This window comes from Peromyscus eremicus, unplaced genomic scaffold, assembly GCF_949786415.1.
Source record: "Peromyscus eremicus unplaced genomic scaffold, PerEre_H2_v1 PerEre#2#unplaced_83, whole genome shotgun sequence".
In the NCBI taxonomy this organism is placed as follows: Eukaryota; Metazoa; Chordata; class Mammalia; order Rodentia; family Cricetidae; genus Peromyscus; species Peromyscus eremicus.
The window spans coordinates 242,129-264,382 of record NW_026734323.1 but is presented as its reverse complement, the minus strand read 5'-3'; the positions used below and the strand labels follow the sequence as shown (position 1 = coordinate 264,382).

Genomic DNA, 22,254 nt, shown 5'->3' with positions numbered 1-22,254 from the left:
TTATGGTTCTAGGGGGCAGCACAGGCTTCTAAGACACATATGTTCCCTTTGGGGGCATATCCCTTTGACACTAACATGGTCACAGGTGGTGTCCAAGACTGCAGGTGGCTGCCAGGCCCTCAGTGGTAGAGGATGCATGGGTATCAACACAGACTCCCACAGCTGTGTCAGGGCCATGGACAGGACATGGCCCTTAGCATCAGACCAGGCAGGGACATCATCATAGCTCCAGGTGGCAAGCAGGCCATGGATTTCTTTCATATTCCTTTAGTAAATGTTCTCATTTCCTGAGAGGTTTTGCAGCAATACTTTTGTATTTCTCATGAATGTGGTGCACATGTTCACATCATGAAGTGGGTATACAGAATGCTATAGTTAGAGAGAGCTAAATATATGACCACAAGAATACAGTATGGATACATTTTCCATCATGCAATGGGAATCCACAGAGTTGACAACACCATCCACATCCAAAGCCCTGTGTAGCTCTGGCTGCCTGGGAACCTACTCTGTAGCCCAAGCTGGGCACACAAGCGTTCTGGTGTTACAGGAGGTTCTGGGGTACTGGAGTGAGACAACACACCTAACCAAAGAAACAGGTTCTAAGACAGAAAAGTTCAAAATCACTTTATTATTAATACAAATACAGTAATATTACTCAATAGGGGCTTAAAGGGAGCAGTCAATATAAACAGTGAACAGCCTTATCAAAATACCCAAATAACAAATGAACAAAAGAAAAGAACAAATAAATAGCAAAACCTCAATCTATAACAAAAAAACAAAAAAACCCAAAGCAAACAAAACCCAACCAAAAACCAAACAAAAACAATTAAGGTCAGTAGCATTCTCTTGCTGCACATTTAGCAGCACAGACCTACAGCCTGTGGCTGGCCTTGGAAACATGGTAGGAAGGCAGTCAGCGATTGTAAAACGCCTTTTCAAAACTAGTATAGTCATGCCTCCTTCAGGCTTTGTAGGCCAAGCCTTCACTGAGACTAAGGATGAGACATTTTCTAGAGCATTCTTTGTGCCCCTCTGGGAAGCTTTTGATAAATTATCACACACTGCTGATTCTGCAATGTCTTGGTCACTATTTGATTCGTTCAGCATACAGACTCTTGTGTGCTTACTAGAGACCCCACAAATATGTGGGCAGCATCTGAGTACCAAGAAACATCAAAGGGTAACTCAGATGTCTTCTATAAATCCTTTCTCAGGACCAGGCAATTCAGTTGAGGCTGAGAAATGGAGACATACCCATTGATTTTAAATATGCAGGAAAAGTGTCTAACCCGGGGAATGATGGACTGTGGAGATCGCTTTGGTGCATTATCTTCAGCAACACTTGTGCAGGACATGGAGTCAGCTTCAGAACTGGCCTGGAGAATAAAAATGATGGTTTTTGGTGTAGTCTGTCAGGAACAGCTTGACATCAACAGTCTTCCATGACAGATTCCCCTCCACCTAGAGAAGGCTGAGGACTAAGTCAGCTTGCCAAAAACTTTCACATTAATCTGTCAGAAAATGTCTTGCTGACCAACATCTCTACCCTCCATGTTGTTGTAGCCCTCACAGGGGCCACTTGCTGTTGAATGTCAGGGTTCCCAATAATTCTTGTCTCAGGTTTTTCTGTCTCAAGTTCATTTGTGATGCTTTCTTTTCTTTAGAAGTAGAGTCAACAGACCTATTGACAGGGGCTTGATCACCTGGAGGTCAGATGGTATTTTCCTCACTGGTGAGATCACAGCTATAAGGGATGTCTTCTGAGCAGACCTCGATCTGAGGTGGAGAGCTTCATGGGTTCAAGGCATCTTTGGCTTCTTTGGCCTCCTCAGTTCTCTCAAGATCTGCTATGTGAGAAGGAAAGGCATTCAGACCCAGAAGCAGCCTGACTGCGCCACAGGCTAAAAAAAAATCAGGGCCTATTCACACTGAAAGCCAAAGTCAAGATCCCCCAGTCCCCCACCAACACCATGTTTGCTGGGGATGGGATATAAGGGTGGCTCACTTGCCTGTGACACTTATTGCTCCTGATGCAGCAGCTTTGTCTGCAGGAGGCTCTCATCCTAGGCTGTGCCTGTTCAAACTCAGACTGGAGATTTTCTGACCTAGAGAAGGAAGGCAGTTAGGGAACAGGCCTGGTGGGGACCTGCCATGTCAGCTGTTGAGCCTGAACCAGCTCTAGTCAGCTGGACAATCCAGCATGACCTTTCAGCTGAGGTCATTCCCCACATTCCCCAAGGGAGAAGGGTCAGAGTACAACTGAGCCTGCATTTTATTCTCAGCTTTTAAAATCTACTAGAAGATGATTTGAGCACTACACTGTGCTGGGCAAGGAAGTGGATACATTTCTCCAGTAGTCTAGATACATTATTTGGAAAGATAACAGTGTACCAATGTCTGAGTTACAGTTCAGGTCAGATAGGCATGGCCTTGATTAGATACCAGGTGAATGTGAGCAATATGGGAAACTGAATGTAGACCCTCTAGGGGATCCTAAAAAATAAAAGCAGTGAAGGATCTGATTATTCCTTCAGTATACAAACCTGCCTAGGTTCAACTCCTCAACCCCTAAATCTTCTTATAACAGAAAAATCTTTTCACAGGAAAGAGATGCACACTGCAGAGAACCTGTAATCTGCAGGAGTGTGCTGCATGCAGATCTGTGCAAAGGTAGGACCTTCTCTCTAAAGATGATGTTCTGGAAGGAAAATAAAGTGACAGGAGCACACACTGTCCTCCACAACTAATGCTTCTCCTGCTAGGTTGAGGACTACCATAGGGAGATTTGTTGGGAGACACAGGGGACAAGGTACTAAGAAGATATCAGAGAGCTCAGAAGGGAATAAGGGATACACACTCCCCAGAAACACTGCGGAACAAATATAGTGTTTCCTGTAGAAGTTCTTATTGACTGGGCCAGCACAATACCCTGAGGTGTTCTTTCCCTGGCTGTGGCTGGGAGCTATTCAGATGGTGGGAATCCCAAAAGGACAGAGATCCAGATACAGGTGATGTACATGGTTCTAACCACTCCTCCAAGCCTTGGCTCCTACCTCATCTCAGTGACACTGAAGTGATGTTGTAGCTTTTCTGCCAAGTCCCTTTGCTGGGTGACCAGCTCCTTCTGCTTCAGCAGGTCCTTCAGTATTTCATCCAGACTCTCTTGCTCCTGTTCATTAGAAGACTGTGTTCTCAGTGGAGGCTTGCTCACTCATATGCACACAAACTCATGAACACACACAAGTACATGTGTGCACACATACAACCACACTCTAATGCAGTAACATGTTTAATTTCCCAGCTAATGTTAATATAAGGAGCAATCACCAGGGATACTATTGAGAAGAAGATTAACTTTTGTAGGATGAGAGAAGAATACAGTGGCCATGAGAAATAGGCAGCTCAATCACTGAAATGCCTCTCCTGTGAAACTAATGCACAGACTTGTGGACCTCTCAGGTACTGGTTGGTTAGCCAACCCTGCTTAGGAAGTTCCCCAGGCTGTGCAATATAGGAATGTTCCCCAGCACAGGACAATTGGAGCAGCTCACTGATCTTATTCACTAATTCCCAGTTGGCCCCAAGGTGAGCAACTTCCTCCAAAAGGAACACCCTTAACCACAGGCTGCCTCATGTCAGAGAAAACTAGAAAACCCACGAGCCCAGGAACCTAGAGAATTTCCACAACAGAGAATCAAAATCAGTAATTCCTTCCTGTAAGGTGATTGTGTCAAGGATTTCTTTGAGCAACAAAAGGCTGAGTATATCAGGGCCAAATGATTACATGTATTATTTCATGCTGAACGATTCATGGAAGGGCTCAATCACATTGTACTTTTTCACTCAGTGAATGTAGACATCTAGATAGTTTCTACTTTGAGGCTACTCTGAGGAATGCTGCTACAACACTAATGTCCCCTAGCTTCTCCTTGGACACCTACTTCATGTTCTGGAATCACTGGTTCACCTGTGAACTGCAGTTTAACTTTCTGAAGAAGAGTCTGTGGCTTCTCACTGTGCTATATTATGTTATACCACCAGCAATGTCTGAGAGTCCTCATTGCTCCCAACCCTCCATGAGGCTGATTTTAACGCAGAATGAAGAATTTTGAAGAAAAGCAGTTACTGAGTGCTACAGCATGTGGTGAGTGCTTTAGACCATCATGAGTCTAGTGTGTGCACTGAGACAGCCCCATTCTCATACCACAGCCCGGCTAGGTAATTTCTGATGAACTTAGATGCAGCTAGAACCACATTGTAAATCAGAATCCCTCAACAAATAACATCCAGTCCTACCTTCAAGGAAAATGATAACTGAGAAAAGTTAGGCAAAGGTGGAAAGAAAGTGGTAGCAGGCAATGCGGATGAGGACAAGACAGGGCACCAGAAGACACAGTGAGCCACCTGACCATTGAGTGTGCAGTCACCATTCACTCAGAGCAGAGAAGGGACACAAATCTTCAGTCAGCCTATCTTGCCTCTCAGACACCTTGATTTGCCACAGTGACCTCCTCCTAAACTTCATGTACCATATTTCTTTGGTGTGCTCCCAAGACTTTTTTTGTAATAAATATTATTCCCTCTACAATTACCTGAAAACCATTGGCCTAAAGTAGTTTTTCTGTCCCTTTGTTCTAGTGAGCTAGGTGGACATGTGGAAAGATGGGCAGCAGCATACAATATTAGAAGGATGCAAAGTGAGTGTGCACAGTACTTTTTCAACAAAGTTGGACTCCATCATCATTAAAGATGTTTCACATACAAAAAAGTGAACATATTGATGCATCCAAACACATACTTGCACATATAAGCATCCATACACACAGACATACACACACAAGCACTTAAACCTATACATACAGGAACCATAGACACACACAACCAGACATGAGCACATACACACACACACAAAGTGACACTATCATGCACACAAGAGGTGGCAGACACACACAGAGACACATAAAAACACAAATATAGGTCCACACACAGAGAGATATACAGAAATGCATCACACAGAAAACACCCAGCACACAAACACACACACACACACACACACACACACACACACACACACACAAAGTGACACTATCATGCACACAAGAGGCAGTAGACACAAACAGAGACATACAAAAACACACGTAAGTCCACACACACAAACAGAGACACACAAAAACACACATATAGGTCCACACACACAAACAGAGATGTATGGAAATGCATCACACACACACACACACACACACACACACACACACACACACACACACACTTCTGATCCCAGAATGGTCAGGTAGAAAAGGCTGCCTTTCAGAAAGTCTGCTGCAACGGGGGAGTGGGTCCATGCTGCTGTCTACAAGACTCTTAGACTCAGCCAGGCTCTGCTACCCTGGTCTGCCCTTACTTTTACTTTCATGAGCTTTATCTATCCCAAGACTCACTGATCCCACAGGTTCCAAGTTGATCCATCACAGTCTCTCTATTAAACCTACCCTGGCTCCTCCACAGAAGACCCTGCGTAGCTCAAGAAAAAGAAAGTGACCCATGGTCAAAACCCAGGAAGTTTATAACAGGTTGCAGTGCATGTGATATGAAAACAGCTCCAATGTCAGTCAGAAGGAGGCCAGTGAAGTGACCTGCACTGCTTTTCAGGAATGCAGCACTCTACACAGCTCTGAGAGGGAATCTGTTCTAAGATACAGTCATGCACATGATGTAGAAAAACAATGTCAACAAGAAGATGCACTGTGGGATTCTCTGTTGTGAAGTCAATGAGACAAACCAGACATTTCCTGTGGTTTTAAGCTCTGTGCCTACTGTTTATTTTAAAACATCTGTATTGTGTGACTTTTGTTATTTATTAGAAAATACATTAACATCAAAACAATAAAAGTAAATGAAGAAAGAGAAAGCTACCACATCCTTCCTCTTTCTGAGCAATTGAAAGTTGTAGGAATTGGATGAGAACAAACAAGACAGAAGGTCTGCCTTGGAGGACAGGAGATCCAAAGAGTGCTGGCCAGCCAGATTAGCCCAAACAGAAAATTTCAGGTTCAGAGAAAGGCCTGAGCTCCAGGGAATAAGAGAGTGAGCAATGGATGACAACATGGGATTTCACTATGTAGCCTCTGAAGACACCCACCAACGTACACATTTACACTCATCTGCATAGATCACACATAGACCACAGAAATCAGAAGTGAGCAGGAAACAATGAACAGGACATCATGCTGAATAAACAGTTGAATTTAGACTATGATAATCATGTGTTTCAACTGAGACCTACAATATAGCAATGCATCCCTTGAGGCCTAAAACTTCATAGGGCAGCACACAGCTTATTTAGACTATGTTGAGGGGATTGGGGAAAATGTTCTCTTGAAGCTTCAAATCTGTCACCCCAACCCTCACCCTGTCAAAGTCCTCCCACATGTATGGTCATTCAGGCAGCTCTGGACTGGAAACTCCAGGATGCTCCCAGAGAACTGTCCAGCACCATGCCCAGAAAAAGGACTGACAAGGTGGTACTAAGGCTTCTGTCACTATGAACCAAGAGCTTGGCAAGAAAAAGAACACATTGGGATGCAGGAAGAAAGGAGAAGGCCACATGCCACCCAAAACGTTGACAATGAGAACCACTCACTTTGCACTGGCACTGGGCTCTAGTCCTTGAAGGCTGCTTCGTCCCTGTGATCTCACATGACCTTTGCAAAGCAAATGAGCCACAGGCCACTGACATCAACAATGAAAGCTTTGTGATGTTCCCTAAGTACCTCCCTGCACAGCAGCCCTCTGATCATAATGACACGTAGGTGTGTAATTTGTGACTGACCCAGCTCTCTGAATGTACTGCATCTTCTAGGAGAGCAGGAAGGTTTGCTTGACAATTATCCAGTTTCTTGCAAGAGGCTAACTCTCCAGAAAGACCTTGGAATGATCACAGAAATCAACACTTGGATGGTATGTAGATGGGAGTCTGGATGGATGGGTGGATGGTATATGGGTGTCTCTATGTTTATGGTTGGAAGGTGGGCACCTGCCCCTGCTGCCTCAGCTTACCTGCTGCTGCTCAGCAGAAGGGTCACAGATCATCTCATGGGCCTCCTTCAAGAGCCTCTTCAGCTCCTCACAGGACTCTTGCATTTCAATCTGCTCCTTCCACAGCAGTCCGTTCTTCAGTCTCAACACATGTACACTCTCCTTCAGCTGAGTCCAATCTCGAAGGACCTGGCTGTGGAGGTAACTGTACAACCGCCAAAATATGGTGAGCCCTAGAGAACCTTATTTGCCATTCCTACCCCCAAATACCACCAACTCTGAAAAGTCCCAGACCGCAGACAGCCCAAGAACGGAGCTCTCAATTGCCAAGTCAGCATCACTCGGAGGCAGGCCAAATCCAGAGAGTAACCAAATTCCAGAGAGATTCAAACTACTTCTGAAAATCCTGATGCCAAAAGGGATCCTGTGCCTCTGAGAACAAGGTGCAGCCCACAACTGTGCTTAACTGATCATGATATTGGGAAAACACCAGCAGGTAGAGGGAAAACGCTCTCAGAAGGAGGGAAGAAGTCCCAACAGGAATAAATTCTGTCTACAGGTCCCATGGAAACCAGGTCTGTGAAGCCCCTGCCAGTGCCCAGAAACCTGGGCTGCCACACATCCCCTTCATGGTGCAAACCATTTTTCTGTCTAAGGCTCCCAAGGCTGGCAGGACAATGATGGTAGGGCCTCTGTGTTTTTCCACACTTAGCAAAACTAAGTCCAAGATGCGCAAGTCCAAGGGCCACAAGGCAGGCTGCTTGCTAAGAGGCAGACAGGCTGGAACCAGAGCCCTCACTTTGGGTCAAGGACAAAGAAGGGCAGAGACAGTTCCTCTCAAGATAAATCAGGCACTTACCTGAAGGATTCAGTCTCCTCAATCATCCACGTGCACTTGTCCAAGGCATCAATGATCTCTATGGGCAATTTCTGCAGGTCAGACATCACCTGCTTATGCTCCATTTTGAGCATCTCAAGCTCAAAATTCAGCCTGTAGTAGGGCATGGGCCAAGGAGAAAAGAATTTCATGAACACAGGCCACAAGGATTACATGAATAAGGGTAGGTAATGGACTATCCCAGCCCAATGGATGCCACAGCCTGGCACTTACACATTGGGACCTCCTGTTGCTTACTAAATTTCCCATCCTGTCCCTGAGCCAGAAGATGCAGCTGGTCCAAAGAGGGGTGCCAGGGATACATGAGCTCCCTCAGTGGGCCTAGAGTTATAGATTAGCTCTCTAAGAACTTCCCAGGAGTCTGTGCCACATATCTGGGCCCACCAGAAACCTATGATGACATTTCTCCTGTCTTCACAACAGGGATTCACATATTTGGTGTCTATTGCTGCACAGAGGACCAGAGCACACAATGAGAATTTGCAGGGAGGAGTCCCAGTTTCAGGATGGCTTTATAAACTCCACTGGGAATTCCAATGTTCCACCAAGATGAGCACAGTGCCCAAGAAGCGTGCTGCTCAAAGTGGGCTTCCCTGGCCTCAGCAGTGCCATCTGCTGGAAACTGTGTAAAATTCTTAGACCATGCCACAGAGCCCGGACACTCAGGAGCACATAGACCCACACAGACACACAGACACACAGACACACAGACACACACACACACACACACACACATACATACATACATGCATACATACATACAGACAGACAGACAGACAGACAGACACACACACCACATACAATCAAGATCCCCAATAAATATAGGGAGGTGTCACTATTTCAGAGTATAAGGCAGAAGACCAGAAAGAAGCAGTGAGGAGCTCCAGGCCTTCCTGCTACAAACTGAGATGGATGAATGGGACAAGGTCCCTCACCCCAGCTGCTGCTAGGAGCTTTTAGACACAAACATCCACTGGTCAAGTACAAAGACTCACAACAAACAAACAGGACCTAGCATCTCCCACAAGCCAACATTTGTCAAGGCATCTTGAAATGCATGTTGAGAGCTTTCACACTACTGTCCCTATCCCCAGACTATGATTCAGGCCATAGGCTCTGCTTTTCATTTGTAGGAAACAGAACAGCCTGTGTCCCCATCTCACTCCTACCCAGGGTCCAGGTTCTGCCTCTTGAATGCACTCAGGAAGTTTAGTTTAGGCACCAGGACACCCTGGATGTACAGTCTCCTGTTCCTCAGGAAACCTGGGCTTGATACTGTGGTATCAAGATGGTCAGCAGAGAACTGGGCCTAATGACTACCTGTTGTTCAAATCCTTGTTGGTGTAATTGGCTAGGATTCCACGCAGCTCATTTCTCTCACATGTCATATTATGTAGCTGGCTTGTGAGTTTCTCTATTTTTTTCATCTGCTCCTCCTGCTCAGTGGAGGTGGAGATTTGGGATGGTGGCTCCTCTATAGTCCCTGCAGGTAGATAAAGAAAAGTGAACTTGTATACTTGAATGGCTTAAGGTTAATAGAGTCCATGATGAGTCCCAAGAAGTCCGAGGTAGAGGAAATGCTAAGGACCCAGTGAAACTCTCAAAGAGCAGGGCAGCTATCCTCAAACTGGTACCCATGATCTATGTCTCTGTCCTCAACCAGCAAGGCTAGGCTTGTGCCTCACTCCCTAGTGCAGTCCCCTGGCCCTGGAAGACATAATGTATCCCAGCCATGTAGATTTGTAGGATAGTGTCAGCTCATATCTGATGTGATGCAGGTAAGACTTGATGTCCCTAAAGCTTAGCAGCACCAAATCCTGATCACATGTGCCCAGGACCAAAGCATCTGAATGTCTGAGGCCCAGGTAGATGGCCAGGAGAATTTCCCTCCGTTTTTATTAGCATCAGATTCCCATGCAAACTGTAGGCATCCACTAGGATAAAGTGAAGCAATACCCTACCCAGAGAGGGACAGCTCATTAGTCAATCAGTTCCTTCTGTCCCTCTTTGCCAGTCTGAATGAAATGAAGGAGTTTCCAGAAAAGCAGCTGCAGCCTGAATAATTCATGGCTTTCTTAATGTGACCATAAAAGACTCTTGACTCTTGGTCAGCTCTTAAGAAGCCCAGAGAAACAGGATAGGCCCATTGCTTCCCAGAAGCTCCCGGATGCTGAGCCTCAGCTCAAGTTCACCTCCTCCAAGAAGCTCGCTATCCCCTGCTCAGGATTCATTTTCTTCACCAAACCATTTATTCCTCCAGGTTTGAGACTAAGACCAAAGGCAAGCTTCCTTTGCCTCTCTCTGGTCAGTCCGTGTTCTCTATCCTCTCTCCCAAGCAGCCATCTCAGCCTTACACACATGTCTATGGACACTGAACAAATACCCTACAGGCATCACAGAGAATACCACGGGCTCTCCAGGATACAACAGAATTTCCAGAGAAGGGACTACCAGGGCCATCTCCATGAGGCCTCATCTATCAACTAACCAGCTCTTCTGCAATGCACAAAAAGCCATGTTGCCCTTCTCAGGAGCCTTTCCAGAAACATAAGGAAAGTACTTCAGTACATTGTCTTTACAAAGCCACAGATCTCTTCTCTATGCTTCATTTGAATATTTTTACTAGTTCATGTATGGGAAGTTGAAGTCTCTATTCCAAACACATCCGATGAAATGGCTCATCAATTCTTCAGATCTCTAACCAATAACATGAGAAATAAAGGTTGCTAGGGTATTAGGTCGGGATGGTGGAGAAGAAAATCGGTCCGCTGATGTGAACAAGCAAATTGTGGAGAATCCCCAAGACTGTTATAGTATGTGGGTGTGTTGAAGGTTGTGGGTGCCTTGTCAGAACAAAGGAAAGTCCCATAGTTAATGAGGAAAATTACCCCAAATCATCAGCAGAATACATTCCAGCCCTCATGATGTGAGCAAATGTGTGATCAACTAGTGACATGTCAGGCTGGAGATGATAAGGACTGGGGCTCTCCAAGTGAGCCCTGAGACACAGGAGCAAACATTCCCACAAGTGTAAGGCTCCATTCCTGCCTGAGTGCTTGTGGAATTTGAAGAGAGACGAATGGCTAGTGAGAGGCTACACACAGACATGCAAAGGCATGTACAGAAAATCAAATGTGTCATAGTCATGGGGATAGTATGTAGTGTGTCACTGCTGTGGTGTTTCACCTAGAGCTACACAAGAGCCAAATTCCTTGACTGGAGCCTCCTGTGACAATGCACATGCCCTTAGGAAAGGTGACACAGTCCGCTTAAATTACAACATCCATCAGAGCATGAGAGAGGCAGGCAAAGGGCACAAGAGGACAGGTTATTAGGGGTCCTTCACCATAGACCTTTCCGACAGAAACACTTCACACTTTTAAATTTATTGACAGTTCTGAAATGAAGAACTAGCACAATGTTTGGTCTGGATTGAAAATTCACCAGAAGTCTAGAAGTTCAGAAGCATACTTGGTGGATCCCAGAACAAATGAGTGATGTGAGGCAAATTATGTCCTTTAAGATGTTTTATCACATCAACAAGTCATGCTAGACAAGGTGAGCTATCTCAGTAATACCCAATTCTAGACGTCAAAGCACAGCACCTGCCCTACATGCTACCTCATCTCAGTTAATCCTTACACACTGAAGGATGCTCAGAAAGTGACTGACAGGTGAGACTTTGCCCAGGCAGGTTCTGAAAGCCCAGACTTGAGTCTCCCCTCTGTGGATGCCAGTTCTCCCATCTCTCTATAGAGGGGTGGATGTCTTAGAAGTCAGCTGGTTTCCTCTGTCTCCCTAGACAATGTGACACAGTGGACAGCTTCTTAAGGCTTACTCACAGTTTCAGAGGATGCACATTGGCTGCAGAGCCCTCAGCCATGTGCTTTCAGAGTCTAGAGAAAATTGTTACTGTCCACAAGCACTCAGGCAGTATAGGGATGCCAAAGTCACTTGCTCTATGCTTCAGAGTCTTATGTTAATGGAGAAGCCATACAGGGGCAGAACATAGTCACTAGATTCACAAAGCCATCCTCACTGACATTCCAGGACATTCAGAGCTACCAGGAAGGGGACAGTCTCAGTCCAGGTCCACTGAATCTAACAGTTCTCAGGCTGACCTGATCTGTGTACCACCCACAACAGGGAACTCAAAACTTTAGGGATCCCTGGAAGACAGTAGCACTTGGTGGATCCTGCCCTGCTAGTGGTTATAATGTAAAGTATCAGAACCTATGGCTTTGCAAGGGTACTCCCCTTTCCCCATTATTACTGGCACACAATGAAAGGACTCCAGTGAATGTGAAACACAGTTATATCACAGAAATCTCATTAGTTCCTCTGTGCCTCCTTTCCCACTCAGAGTGAAAGCACAGGGTACCCAGCAAAGCAGTTTCAGCCTTTCAATTCCTGACTCTGCCAAACGAATCATCATGGATCCTTGATCTGGGTCTGCTCTTTAGGAACCCAGAGAATCAGGATAGGCCTATTACTTACCAGAAGCTCCCAGTTCCTGAGTCCTATCCCTGGAAGGCTCAAGCCTAAAAACATTCAGAAAACTCCCCAGCCCATTCTCAGAACTCACTGAGTCTTCCCCAGGACAACTTATTCCCCCATGTTTTCCAGGGAGATCTAGGACCAGCTTCCTTCTGCCTCACTCTGGTCTCTCCATGCTGTCCATTCCCTCTCCCAAATAGACCTCTGAGTCTGGATAACATGTCTAGAGGCCAAACTTGTGGTCAATGAACCAATGTCCTAAAGAATGTTGGTGCTGCTTCAACACTAGTGACATCACTGGGGATTCCAAGAGCTGTCCAGGATACAACAGAATGCCCAGCAAAGGGTCTGCTGATGTCATGGGGCACAGTCTTTGCCTCCTTGCTAATTAGTTCTCCATGAACTGACCAGAAGCTGAGGTTTCCTTTCCAGGAGTCTCTCTTGTGACACAGGGAAGTCATTCAGCACCTCCTCCTTCCAAAGCTAGAGATTTCTTCGGCCTCATTAGAATCTTTTCACGACTTTACCCAAGGCTATTTGAACACTCAGTTTATAAGCACTGCCTAAGAATGACTCTTCCCCTCCTTAACATCCATACCTAATAATATGAGAAATAAAGCATGTCAAGGAATTAGATCAGGATGATGTGAAAGAGGAGGGTTGAGTTCTTTGAAGTGAGCAGCACCTGAGGAAAGCTAAGGTTAAGGGAAGATGGCCACTGAGAAATTGTAAGTGAGCTGAGACTGTTATGAGACCCTAACTGTTCTAGAATTTCCTCTCTACATGTCTAGTGTATTAGCCAGAGTTCTATAGAGAACAGAAGTTACAAAATGAATCTCTCTATGGAAAGGGTATTTGTTAGAATGGCTTATAAGCTGTGCTCTAGCTTATTCAAAAATATCTGGCTAGGAATGGAAAATCCGAGAATCCAGTAGATGCTCACTCCACTAGACTGGATGTCTCGGCTGGTCCAGTATATGCTGGAATCTTAAAGAAGTAGGCTTTAATGTCAGTGAAGGAATGGATGTTCTAACAAGGAGAGTGCAAGCAGGGAAAGAGTAAGAGCTTCCTTCTTCCATGTACTTCTATATGCTTCCAACAGAAGGAGTGGTCCAGATTACATCTGGATTAAAGATCTGAATTATAGGTGTGACTTCGTACGTCAAAGGTTCAGATGAGAAGTAGATCTTCCTACATCAAAATAAGCAGAAATCTCCCACAGATGTGCCCTCCATTTTTGGTTGTTAGTTAATCCCAGATATAGTCACATTGACAGCCAAGAATAGTCATCACAGTCTTATTCCCCTGTTCACTAATATTCATGAGAAAAGGGCTCCCTTAGAGAGTGATAACAAGGAGTGAAGATAAATATAAATCATACCTAAATCACCTGTAGATCTCATGGTCATGATGACTTTTTGTGGCCTCTTTTTGATCATGGGTGGCTAAAATAGGATGAAATACCATTCTTTGCTTTATTGGGTAGGAGGGGATTAGATAGATACCCAGACACAAAACAATGTGGTCTCTCTCTATAACTGAAGATTTGAAATTCAAATAATTATGTTATGTCTGGTAATAACTGTGGTGGAAAGGTTCTAAGAGATAGAAAATGGTTTCTCTTCAAAGAAAAGAGAAGAAAGCAAACACACTGTATTTGTCAGAAAGAGCCATGTGAATTTGGACTTGAACTCCTCCAGACCACATCTTGCTCACTCCATGCATTCTGAGAAAGGAAAACCTCCTATTTAAATTGGAAGACCCAGGAAAAATTTATGTGAGGTCTTCATTGTAAACAGCAGTCATAAACCTCCTGTTGCTTTAAAAGCAAAGTGGATTATTAAGATTTGAAGTTTCTCTGATGGTCAAAGAGGCAGGATTTGGAGACAGCAGCAATAGGAAACAAATCATACTCCAGAGTTAAATCATTGTACAGAGCTCAGGACTAACACCAGGATCATGAGTTTGGGCACTGCAGTGTATGCCACCAAGAATACTGGCATTAGACAATGTGCCTGGTGCTGCTTTAGAAGCTTTCAACATTCATGGCTCTGAAAATGGGATGCAGCCTTTCCCAAATCATCAAGCAGAATGGACTCCTCCATTTCTCTAGAACATAAGCTCTGGCATGCAGTTGATGATTCAGGCTTGTATATGGGACCTGGTCTCTGTAGTAAGGGGTAGGATTTCTGATAGGAACCTCTCCACAAAACACTGGAAGGATGGTCAAAGGTGCTGTCAGCCAACAGGTCCTCCCCATGCTACCCTGCAGCCTTTAGAAGAGGCTTCAGTAGTCAAATTTACCAACTTTTCCTTTGTGCCTTGGGCTTATAATCACTCATCATTTTACTGATTATTTCACTTCTGCCATAAACCATATTGAATCATTTTTCCTACAATGGAAATTTCATTTTGAACATATAATCCTATTCATGCAGGGCCAGTATTCTTCATAGTAAGCTGAGGTTTATGTTTTCCCCTTCTGGCTTGCTGTGATGGCTAATCTTGGCTGTCTATTTGACACACAGTTGAAGATTTGACTCCATCAAACTGGCTTGCAGCCATGATTCTTTGGCATTTTCTTGTTGCTAACTGATGGAGGATGGCTCAGCCCTCTGTGGGCAGTGCCATCCCTAGGCTTGTGATCCTGGGCCTCAGAGGAAAGCTAGCTGAGCAGAGCAGTACACAACATTTTGTGTGATTTCAAGCACCTGCTTTGGGATCTTGCCTTGGCTTCTATTGATGATGGACTGCAACCTTTGAGGTGAATTAGCCGTTCACTTTCCTAGATTGGCTTTTTGGACTTTTATCACAATAGAATGTTAACTAGAACACTTGCCATATTCTCGGGGCATGCTCTCATAGTCCATCCTTCTTCCAGCCTGTAGCCTCTTTTTTCACCAATCACAAAGTTTCTGGACACTGAAATTTATTGCAATATCAACTCTACCAATCACACCCACTGCTTACATTTCTCTGTTAAAGTATTTTTTTATTTTTTTCCATCTCATATATCATGTTTCTCTCTAATATATCATGCTTCCCTATTTTACCCTTTTAAAATTATCTCTGAATGCTCCTGCCTGTTCCACTTTAAAAATTATCCTTTGCCCAATAATAGAACATTTATGGACACATTATTAAGTTCCTTAGAAAGGGTGGTATATTGTATTTAATAGCATGCTTTTAAAGTGTGCTTGTATAAAATGTCTTCTCATATATTTTTAAGCATTTTGTGAGTGGAACTATTTCCCTGATTTCTTTGTCAGTATGTTTGTGATTGGTATACAGGAAGGCCACTGACTTTTGTGTGTTAATTTTGCAACCCTTCACTTTTATGAATCTATTTATCAGACTTAAGGGACTTCTAATACATTTTAAGATTTAATTGTTTAGAATCCTATCATATGCAAATAAGAGCATTTTGACTTCTCCCTTTTCCATTTGTATCCCTTTATCTCCTTCAGTTGTCTTATTGCTCTTGCTAAGAGTTCAAGTACTATATTGAATAGGAGGGGAAGGAGTGAATATATTTTTCCTTCTTTTTTTTGAATTGCTTTGTGTTTTTCTGTATTTAGCATGATGCTGCTGTGGGCTTGTTGTATAATGACTTTGTTATGTTGAAACATATCCTCTATATCCCTAGATATTCCAGGACATTTATCATTGATATATAATCATTTCATATACTCAGAGGGTCATATTGTTTTTGTCTTTCATTCATTTTATGTGGTGTAATAAATACATTGATTTGTGTATGTTGAATTATCCTTGCATGTTTGAGGTGAAGACAACTTGAACATGGTGGATGTTTTTTTAATGTGATCCTGAGCTTGATTTGCAAATATTTTATTGAAACCTTGTATTTATATGTTCATCAGGATAATAGGGCTATAATTCTATCTATCTATCCATCTATCTACTCTCTATCTACTATCTATCTATCTATCCATCCATCCATCCAACCATCCATCCATCTACCTACTGGCCTGTCTTCATCTCTCAACACCAGGGTATCTCTGACTTAAAAAAGAATTTGGAAGAGCTCCTGATTTACTGCTCTTTACCTGCTGAGCCAGTTTATAAGCCCCTGACTTGCATTTGTATCTTATTTTAATTTTTGTTTTCCCCCTTTTTAATATTTATTTCATTTTGTATGTATACGGGTATTGTTCCTGCAGGTATGTTTGAGCACCACATTACGTGTGCTCCCATTATTCCCTCTGTGTGTCGTTGCATTTGCCGCAACCATGGCTGATTTCACTACTCTCCACTAGACCAAGCAGCAAATGCTGCATTCATGGGGAATTTTTAGTGCTTCACATTGGCCTCAGGACTCTGTCGTGCTCCTTAAACATGAATGGATCTGCCTTAAAAAACAAACAAAGTGAAAATTCATAAGGAAGGTCTATGGTTTAATAATTAATCTGTGAAGCAGAGGGCCCAGAACAGCAGCTTGGATCTCAGCCTGCCACCTAGCTGCTGTGAACCCACTTTCTAGCTTGTGAAACCTCAGTAAGACCCCCACTCTATTCCCTACAGACAAAGAGAAGCTTAAACCTGGATATCTTAGTGTAGATAAAACTCAGGCCAGTTTCAGGTTCCCAGATGGTGATATCAACTACAAAGTCAGGATGTTCGGCCACCTGGACTAATTGTCCATAAAATATCCCAATTCCAGAGACAGCTCATAAAACTCCTGACATAGTTGTTAAAAGGATGAGAGATCAAAGACTGGGAAAAAAGGAACTGATACTAACCGGGGAGAGGGAAGTGGGTTGAGGGGCAGTGAATTTTGTGGTCTTTGCCTTTAAGAGCTAGCCTTACAAAAAAGGGGAGCTCCTCTCAGTTTCACAGCTAGGAGTGAGTGTTTGGGACAAGTTCCCTGCTGTGCTGCTTTAAGGGAATTAAACTTTGCTTTTGCATTCTGGGCATCCTCGGTCTTCAGTGATCTCTTTGGGGACACAATCTGGGCATAACATTTGTTTCCCTAACCGGGAAACCCAGAGACCCCACCAGGACCCTCAAGGGTTCAAAGGTCCATTGACATCTACCAGTAAGAGCGCTCTCTGTCTTGTTTGTGTCTCTGTCTTGTTACTTTCATTTTGTACTGGTCGACCAATTTGTACTTTTCAGGCTCTCACTGGGACAGATGTGTCTAGACAGTGAACCTGGAGGGAAAGAGAGATGTCTCATTCCCCAATTTGGGCAAGGGATCCCCTGGTCCCGAGCCATTTGGGGCCACCTCAGAGGTGACAGTTTGGTTTCAGCAGCCTCCTCTGGAAAGTGACCAGTAGCCTCTCCTGTTCATTAGATGACCCATTAGGAGTATTTTTGGGTATCTTCCCCCACCACAGGAGGAAGTGCCAGCTTGTACTTGGAAATGGGAAATTGTTAGAGTCATTTAGTGTTTTATTGTGGTCATTGTTACTTTACTCTCTCTCTCTCTTTCAGCTACTATCTTCGACTTCCTTCTTCCTCTATGGGGCAGAACCAGTGTGCATATTGTAAGGAAGGACATTGGGCTAAAGAGTACTCCAAGAACAGGAATAAAAGAGGCAGGTCGGCAGGGCCAGGGAAGCATACTCCTATCCTCACCACCCTGGAAGAAGACCGTGACTAGGGGAAATGGGGCTCGGCTCCCCTCCCCGAGCCTAGGGTAACCCTGAGAGTGGAGGGGAAACCTATCCAATTCATGGTGGATACAGGGGCAGAAAGTTCAGTACTTCTGACACCTGAGGGCCCTCTATCAGGGAAACAGATCTGGGTGCAGGGTGCAACAGGCACCAAACCTTATAAATGGACTACCCAAAGAATGGTGGACTTGGGAGTGGGACAGGTAACCCACTTGTTCCTGGTTATTAGTGAATGTCCATACCCCTTGCTGGGGCATAATTTGCTCACCAATATGAGAGCACAGATCCATTTCACAGATGCAGGGACCTGCATTGAACAACCAGATGGAAAAGCCATTGGAGTGTTTTTAACAATGCCCTTGGAGAAGGAATACCACCTTCATAGGCAAAAGTCTGCCCCCAGCCCAAGTATGGACATCCTGCTATGAGAGTTTCCAACCATCTGGGCCGAGACACAGGGAATGGGGCTGGCCAAACATTGTACTCCAATATATGTGGAACTCAAAGCTAATGCAGACCCTTAAAAGTCTGCCAGTATCCCATGACCTTAGTGTCCAAGAAGGGGATCACCCCCCACATAAGGCGACTTCTGCAAGAGGGGTTCTTACTGCCTGTCCAGTCTGTATGGAACATACCCCTCCTACTGGCTAAGGAACCACAAACAAATGACTACCTCCCAGTCTAAGATCTCTGGGAAGTCAACAAAAGGGTAATAGACATTGACACCATAGTACCTAACCCATATACCCTGCTAAGTATGCTCCCACCAGACATAGAATGGTATACTGTTCTGGATTTAAAGGATGCTTTCTTTAGTCTTCCACTCGCCCCGAGCAGCCTGGGCTACTTTGCCTTTGAGTGGCATGATCCAAATATTGGAATAAGCGGGCAACTGACATGGGTCAGACAACTGATTGGGTCAGACAACAGCCCAGCCTTCATCTCACAAGTAAGCCAGTGATAGCTACTGCATTAGGGGCCGAGTGAAAATTACACTGTGCCTATCGGTCCCAACGTTCTAGACAAGTCGAGAGGATGAACTGGACCCTAAAAGAGACCCTTTCTGAATTAGCCTTAGAGACTGGCAGTGACTGGGTGGCTCTTCTCCACTATGCCTTGTTCCGGGTAAGGAATTCCACTTACTAGCTAGGATTAACCCCTTTTGAGGTCATGTACAGCCAGCCACCCCCTCTTATACCTAGTCTACAAACAGAACTGGTGGTGCAGATGGAGGATGCAGATCTCATTAAGAGTCTGAATTTCTGTCCCAAGTACAAGCGGACATATGGCCCCAATTGCGGGCCATCGATTCATCCTCCTCTTCTCCTAAGCCCCATAGCTACCAGCCCGGGGACTGGGTCCTGATCCACAGACACCAGTCCAGGACCTTGGAACCAAGATGAAAGGGGCCCCATGTTGTCATCCTGACCATCCCCACCACTCTCAAGGTGGATGGCATTGCAGCCTGGATCCACCACTCCCACGCTCAACCATCAGGCTCACTTGCCCCTCCAACAGGACACTGGGACAAGACCTGGGAGGCATCAAGACACCCCTCCAACCTATTGAAGCTGAAGCTCCACCAAAAGTGAAGCCCAACCTGCTCCTGCTGGTCCTGCTCATGAGAGCCCCCCAGGGGGCGGGCCACTCCAGCAACCCTCACATGCCCTGGAACCAGATTTGGCTGGTAGTTTGATGCAGAAACCAGTGTCATTGCCAACTCCAGCTCCTCAGCCAGAGAACCCAAGGACACCTGGTTTCCAGACTTGTATGTTGACCTCTGTGATCTGGTAGGAGAGGCATGGGACCCATCGGACCATGAACCTTTCCCTGGGTACAGGTGTGCTATTCCTAGCCAGAGAAAGAGGACTAGGGACCAACACTTTTATGTATGCCCTGGACATTCACAGAGCCGGGACCAAGTTAAAAAAGGTGTGAAAGCTCAGTAAGACCCCACACTCTGTTCCCTACAGACAAAGTGGTCATCAATTTAAATCAAATAAGCTGAATATTATCTTCTGGCAGTAATTTCTGTAGGCTTCATAATGGGAAGTTGTTTTTTTTATTTTATTAAATTTTCTATTCATTTTACATACCAACCACAGATTACTCCTATCCTCCATCTTTCCGTCCCCTAGCATTACCCCCAACAACTCACCTCCCATTCCCAACTCCTCCAAGGCAAAGTCTCCCATGGGGAGTCAGCAGAGCCTGGTACATTCAATTGAGGCAGGTCTAAGCCCCTCCTCCCTGCACCAAGACTGCAAAAAGTGTCCCACCATAGGCACTGGGCTCCAAAAAGCCCACTCCTGCACCAGGGATGGATCATGATTGCAATGCCTGGGGGCCCACAAGACAGTTAAACAACTGTCTCACATATCCAGAGGGCCTAGTCCTGTAGCATGGGGGCTCCACAGCTATTGGTCCACAGTTCATGTGTTTCCTCTAGTTTGGCTGTCCGTCTCTATACATTTCCCCACCATGATCTCAATGTCCCTTGCTCATAGAATCTCTCCTCTCTCTCATCGATTGGACTCCTGGAGCTCGGGCTGGCCCCAGCTGTGCATCTTTGCATTGCTTCCATCAGTCACTGGGTGAAGGCTCATGGGGCTCCTCAGCTATTGGTCCACAGTTCAAGCGTTTCCACTAATTTGGCTGATTATCTCTGTGAACCCTGCAGCCAAGTTGAATGCAGAGTCCAGGGCTATTAATAAACCTGAGGAGTCTGTCTCCTTAGTTACCTGAAGCATGTGTTAAAGGAGCAGAGGAAATCACTTGGCTGAGACACCTATCTCCCTTCAGAGAGATGGGAGACCTGAGACCCCTGGCAGGGGCATCTTAATCCAGGGCACAGTTCTTTGGGGTGTCACTGAATTGCTTGCTTACATCCTTTCTCAAACACCTTCTTAGGTCTCAGGGTGACCTGTTCATTCTCTATGTCTTGTCACAATGCAAGTTCACTTGTGTTCATTCATCTACCCACAGGGGCCTCCAAGGAGCCACCACCCACTCCAACCAGCCTCACAAAGAGACAAGTGAAGCAGAAGGTGAAGAGCCTGACCACTCAGCTCCAGGTGATGACGGCCCAATGGAATGATCTGAGAGATCGCCTCATCTTAGTAACTGAAGGATCCTTGGACAAGAGGTATTTACGGTTTCAAAATCCATGGTGACTGTCTTGGTTTCACAATTTCACCCTTAGTTCATTTGTCTAAAATATTGGCTTCTGGGAGGCTGGGTTCACCTTTAGGGTGTCCCATTGTCCAACACAATTTCTCTAAATGCTTCCCTGAAGCAAAACCTGACACATGGGCAGGAGTGAGATGGGGACATAGACTGTTCTGCTTTCTCCAAATGAAAACCAGAGCCTGTGGCCTCAATCACATAACTCAGGAATTTAGGCAGTAGTGTGTGAGTTCCCAGCATGAAATTGGAGAGATCCTGTCAAGTGGTGGCTAGTGTGAGAATGCTGTAATTTGTATTACTTGCCTGGCAAGATATTGTGTGCTGGATGATCCCAGTAGCAGCTGCAGAGGCCTGGTCCCACATCTTAATATGTGGCAGCAAGGCCTGGTACTGATGTCTGCTGCTCTTGGTCCTCTCTTAGATGATACAACTGCATGCATGAATTTGGCATCTCTCTGAGAACATTCTATCCCCCTTCCCTCTCTCAGTCTCTGATTCTCTTTCTCTTCTATCTCTCTCTCTCTCTCTCTCTCTGTATCTCTCAGACTCTCTCTCTTTCTCTCTCTATGTCTCTCTCTCATCCCTCTTTCTTGTGCATGTGTTTGTGTGTTTCTGCATATGTGTCCCTCTTCACCCTGCAATCAGGGGTCTGTGGTTGACCATGAAGAGTTGCTTATCTCAGTATCTAGATGTGCTCTCTATTGTGGACTAAGAACCCCATTTTAGGCAGCATAGCCCTTTGCCAGTCTGTTCATCTTGCTGCTAATGAGGAATGCCCTGGGGGAATTTATGAAGCTGTCATGATATTGCATCCCATCCTCAGAAATGCTCATGATGTGCTTTTTAGCCTCCATGTCAATATAGGCACTCTGGAATGAGAATCTCTTACTTGAAAACAAAAGAACCATCACAATTTCTAGTGGGTGAAGACCTATGATAGACTCGTGGGAACTCCATAGCAAGCTAGCTGGCATGACTCCTGAGGGAGCTCATTCA

General features: G+C 45.0%; 1 protein-coding gene and 1 long non-coding RNA gene across 10 annotated transcripts in view; one reads left to right on the top strand and one right to left on the bottom strand.

Annotated features, from left to right (window-relative positions):
* Nucleotides 1-814: 814 nt before the first annotated feature.
* Nucleotides 815-22,254, bottom strand: part of LOC131901448 (disks large homolog 5-like) — a 260,863-nt gene continuing 239,423 nt past the window's right edge. For 3 of the 9 annotated variants that reach the window (XM_059252596.1, XM_059252595.1, XM_059252594.1), the window contains 4 exons: nucleotides 7,063-7,246; nucleotides 3,060-3,175; nucleotides 2,016-2,111; nucleotides 815-1,850 (listed from right to left, as the gene is read on the bottom strand). In XM_059252596.1, coding sequence (XP_059108579.1) covers nucleotides 1,844-1,850; nucleotides 2,016-2,111; nucleotides 3,060-3,175; nucleotides 7,063-7,246 — 403 coding nt within the window. In that variant the 3' untranslated portion in view covers nucleotides 815-1,843. Of the gene's footprint in view, nucleotides 1,854-2,015; nucleotides 2,112-3,059; nucleotides 3,176-7,062; nucleotides 7,247-22,254 lie in introns of all 9 variants that reach the window. The other 6 variants (XR_009376563.1, XR_009376566.1, XM_059252597.1 and 3 more) reach the window with 5 other exon arrangements.
* Nucleotides 6,833-21,212, top strand: LOC131901460 (uncharacterized). The gene is made up of 3 exons (XR_009376596.1): nucleotides 6,833-6,963; nucleotides 17,891-17,998; nucleotides 21,058-21,212. It is a non-coding gene; the product is annotated as an uncharacterized LOC131901460 (long non-coding RNA).